The sequence below is a fragment of the Mizuhopecten yessoensis genome, unplaced genomic scaffold, assembly GCF_002113885.1.
Source record: "Mizuhopecten yessoensis strain PY_sf001 unplaced genomic scaffold, ASM211388v2 scaffold4823, whole genome shotgun sequence".
NCBI classification, from domain to species: Eukaryota; Metazoa; Mollusca; class Bivalvia; order Pectinida; family Pectinidae; genus Mizuhopecten; species Mizuhopecten yessoensis.
The window spans coordinates 483617-488576 of NW_018405739.1; the positions used below are offsets into that span (position 1 = coordinate 483617).

The 4960-nt window shown below is 39.6% G+C and overlaps 1 protein-coding gene across 1 annotated transcript in view; it reads left to right on the plus strand.

The window, feature by feature from the left end:
* Window positions 1-364: 364 nt before the first annotated feature.
* LOC110449842 (beta-1,4-N-acetylgalactosaminyltransferase bre-4-like) overlaps window positions 365-4960 on the plus strand; it is a 43843-nt gene continuing 39247 nt past the window's right edge. Inside the window, exon 1 of the mRNA XM_021496967.1 lies at window positions 365-764. Coding sequence (XP_021352642.1) covers window positions 365-764 — 400 coding nt within the window. The remainder of the gene's footprint in view (window positions 765-4960) is intronic.

Below are 4960 nucleotides of genomic sequence, written 5' to 3' on the forward strand. Positions count from 1 at the left end.
CGAATCCACCTCCATCAACGAACCTAGGGCCACCTACACTACCGCCGCAAAAAGCCACACCTGGCTGACCTGACAAACTCCACCCAGACTGACCTACAGCAGGGCCAAAACCTGTAGGGCCAGTAAAACAAGCCCCACCAGGGGAGCAGCATGCACCGGCAAAACCAAACGCAGCCGCGCTGGCACCTACCATAGGAAAACCCGGGGAGAAGGCACAAGGAATAGAGCTGGGAGCATAGGTTTTAAAAATCCAGCCGAGGCTAGCGAGGCCGAGGCATCACTTACCACCGGACCGGGCAGCAAATGCTACACAGTGGTGGACGGCGTGCTAGACGCTATCACCACGCCAGGGGCTACATCAGGGATGCAGGGAACCCCGGGAGCAGACAAAACTGCCGGGGGCCGGTCTCCGACAGCAACACCCTCAGGAATAGAGCGGACCGGCAGGCGGCTACCAACAGAAGCGTCCGCGGACAACATGGCTGGCCTGTTTAACATTCCCATGGGAATGTTGGGCCACCTGCTCTCCCACCACAAATTGGGAGAGAAGGCCGCCCCCTGTCCTTTAGTCACTGTGGTGACCGGGACAGAGCCCAAACCCTCACCCACGTCAACCGACAAAACGCAAAACGGGGGGGGGGGGCCTGTCACAGGGCTGCTCCAGAGAGCAAGACCGATATCTAGGACATTAAGGGTGGGGGACGGAAGCCTCATAAATGACCCCCAGGACAGCGCCTTTGAGAGGGAGAAATCTCCACCTCAAAGTAAACAAACCGTCAAACTCGAACACGTGGCCGGAGCCTGATCGCAAAACGGCGCAAAATAAAGCAAAACGCTAAATTGGAACCCCGTAGTAAGAACCAAAACACGTCCGTAAACACGGAATGCTGAAGGAATTATGAAGTAGGAAGCATGGCTTCGTGTCTGATCACGTGCGTGAATACTGCCGTCTGATTGGTGGGTTTTCCAGGGGTTCCCCATCGGGGGGGGGGGGGAATTCTTTATTTACGTATGTTAAGAGCCAATAAAGGTTGGTATATGCATTATAATGACTGTGGTAACGTATTTTGAAATAGAAAATACATGCGCAGTGCTGGGACATACCATTACTCGCCCAGGGATACTTTTTCTTTTATTTCCCCCCCAAAATATTGCTAGCCCCTCTTTTGCTGGTCCCTGCCCCCAAAGAAAACCCTTTCAAAATGTTATGATAGAGTAATATATGGAAGTAAAAAATGATATACATGTACTCGTACTACAATACGGAATGAACTGTCTCGCTCTATATACTACTCCGACGACTGTCCCAGGTAGCAGTATACAGTAGAGGGTTGTGGCCATGCGTGATATTTTTGTTAAATGGCTAACCCCTGTATAGTGATATGTAAAAAAAATAAAAAAAAAATAACTGTACTAAAATTGGTATAAGCATGATGAAGTGGGCTATGTGAGCTTCACCTTTGTAAAAAAAAAAAAAGTTTTACAACTTTACTGGGACCCAGATAATTCTGCAACCAGGTAGGTAATCTTTAATTTCAGACAGAACTTAGGAAAAAAATAACTAGTTGCGGGGGTCAAATTTTGGCATTTTTTGGTAATTTTTGATGTGGTAACCATGGTTTTCACACAAGTGACATACATAGAAAAAAGATGTTTATACACTTCTTAGTACTTTATATGTATTGTAAATGTAATGCAGTTTACAAATATATATACATGTATAAATGTGTTGTGTAGGGTAAATCCGCTGTGTTTACATTTCCTCGACATGTGCCTTATTTATCAGAGTCGGGCCATTTCTACTGTACACTGCTACCTTATACACATAGAACTTGATTTTTTCTGAAAAATTGCCTTTTTATGCTTGATTCAGCTTCACTTTCATTCATTATTGTTTAAAACTACTCAAAAACGCCAAAGAAACCCCGTTACATAGATAGGTCAATATATAGGTCAATAGCCTATTACCTGTGGATGTATAAAGGGGGTTAACTCGCCCTTTTCACAGGCACTTGTGAAATTCTGCAATTCATCACATATGTGTCAATTGTGTTATCGGTAAAGTTGATACCAAACATCAAATAAAAATAGTTCACAGGCTATCTCCTGATGCATTCATACAAGATTTCAGTCTGTTTCACTCAGTTCAGCACCCAGTAGCCATGGTTACTAATACATAAAGTTGTATTTATTGAAAATGGGTAAAATATCTGTTTTCATTCTAATTACACTCTTTTGGATGTTTTTTTCCACTTGATTCAGCATACAGATTAAATAAGCAAAGTCAGTGATGTGTATAAATTTTATTTCCATAATTACAGCTGAAAAAAACCTTTTTTTCTAGTGAAATATGTTAGATGAACAATTTCTGAGGGTCACTGTCAATTCTAGGCGAGGAAAGTAAATAACGGTTGCTATGGTGGCACTTGTCTGATTTTTCAGAATATCTGACATTTCTGTGCTGTTCATCGGTTACAGGAAGTGTGTCTGTTGCTAGTTTGTTGTTGAGATGGGTTTCCTAGTGTTCAATTTTTTGATATCAGTGATCCTCGATGATGTCATAGATGCCCATTGATGACGTCATAGTTATGATGACATCACAGTTACTATGACGTCATCAAACAAGACACTAACATCATAGCATCACTGTACTGATTGTTTTTCACATGCACATGATCTCAAAGCATCATATTTCACCCAAAAAGAAATTTTATTCATGAAAACTACAAACCTATTCAAGTTTTCATTTTTCAGATTACCTCCCTTTGTTGGTAGTTTGAGAGCAGAATTGGTCAATAAACCTTTCAGGAGAATTCACATTACTCGGTCACTATTGAAGTGAGAAAGGAAACGGATACATCGTTGTGTTCATTGTCTCATTTTCCAGACATTTAAAAGGTTTTAATTAAATTTTAGGAAAAAGAAAGTGATGTATAAGGTATCAGTATACAGTAGAGGGTTGTGGCCATGGGTGATATTTTTGTTAAATGGCTAACCCCTGTATAATGACATGTAAAAAAATATAAAAATAAAACTGTACTAAAATTGGTATAAGCATGATGAAGTGGGCTATGTGAGCTTTACATTTATATAAAAAAAAAGATTTTTGGGTTCGATAATAAAATTTTGGCCATAATCCGAAAGGGTGCCTACACATAAAAAGCTAGCTTTACAGAAGGTAAAATTTTGACAACAGCACACGACGTAAAATTGCAAAAAATCAAATTTTACAACTTAACTGGGATCCAGATAATTCTGCAACCAGGTAAGTAATCTTTAATTTCAGACAGAACTTAGGAAAAAATTACTAGCTGCGGGGGTCAAATTTTGGGTCAAAAATAGCAATTTTTGGCATTTTTTGGTAATTTTTGAGGTGGTAACCATGGTTTTCACACAAGTGACATATACAGAAAAAAAAATTGTATACACTTCTCAGTACTTTATATGTATTGTAAATGTAATGCAGTTTACAAATATATATACATGTATACATGTGTTGTGTAGGGTAAATCCGCTGTGTTTACATTTCCTCGACATGTACCTTGTTTATCAGAGTCGGGCCATTTTTACTGTACACTGCTACCCCAGTAATATTCCTAGCCCCCTTTTTTGCTGGTCTCTGTCCCCCCAAAAACCCTTTCAAAATGTCATAATAGAGGAATAAGGAAGTAAAGAAAGATATAGTCATACTACAATACGGAATGAATGGTCTCGCTCTATATACTACTCAGACGACTGTCCCACTAAAAAAGGTCCATTTCTAAATAACTTCTGCCATAAATATTCATAACCCGTTTGTTGATGGTGACTTGTGTGGCCGGAAAGCCGGCTATACCAGGAGAGGAAAACCCCTCCACCGAGGCGCTGAAAACAGTGTTACCGATGTACTGAAAGCAGTACACCCACGTTAGGGAACGTTAGGGTAAAGTTAATGCTGGTTAGCTTGACGTATTTCAGTAATCCGGGAGGGGAGGGTTTTCACCGTTATAGAATAATTACATTTACCTATAGTTATTAATGTACGTATTTTTTGCCATGTTTTAACGGCTACANGTAAAGTTAATGCTGGTTAGCTTGACGTATTTCAGTAATCCGGGAGGGGAGGGTTTTCACCGTTATAGAATAATTACATTTACCTATAGTTATTAATGTACGTATTGTTTGCCATGTTTTAACGGCTACATTAGTCGTGTGATATGTAATAAACGGTAGTTAACTTTGAAACAAGGTGTTGATTGGTTTATAACTCGGATACTCCTCCACATCTGACGGACCTGTGTCTGACTGTACAAACGGACGCAGTGGGACATTCTTGGGGATTGCCACCGGTCAGTTTGTCGGTAGTTTTGGGGAAAACCTAAATTACTATACGATCACTTACATCTACCGACATTGGACAGGCTCTCCCGACGGACGTCACAAAAAAAATATTCCTAGCCCCTTTTTCAGTACTTTTTATGCACTAGGTAAAATACATATACTCGGACATGTCTAAAAGCAAGTATAATATTTCCATGTATAAATATGCAAAAAATTTTAACACATTTAAACCTACGCGTAATTACAATAATTACAATAAGTTTATATAATAATCCTAATTATTTTGTAAATGACCCTAGCGACTAAACAACGACTGTTCTGAGTACATCTTGACTAAATTAGATGAACAGACCACATGGGCTTTGTGAACAATGCTTACTTGCCGAAATAAACGCAATTTAAATTCCAATTTAATCCGCCTTGCTACTTCCAGTCGCCATTTTGTAAACAGGACCTAATCTCGAGCTGATGCGCGTTTGAAAGAGTTTAAAGTATTGCAAAGCTTCTAAACGATCGTGCCCAGAACATACTCTCTAAGGATGATGTTTTTGATAAATTTACTATCAGTTATTTACTATATTTCTTTTCTGTATCACTTTCATTAATTCATAAAAGAACAAATTTATTTTTTCCCCTTCAA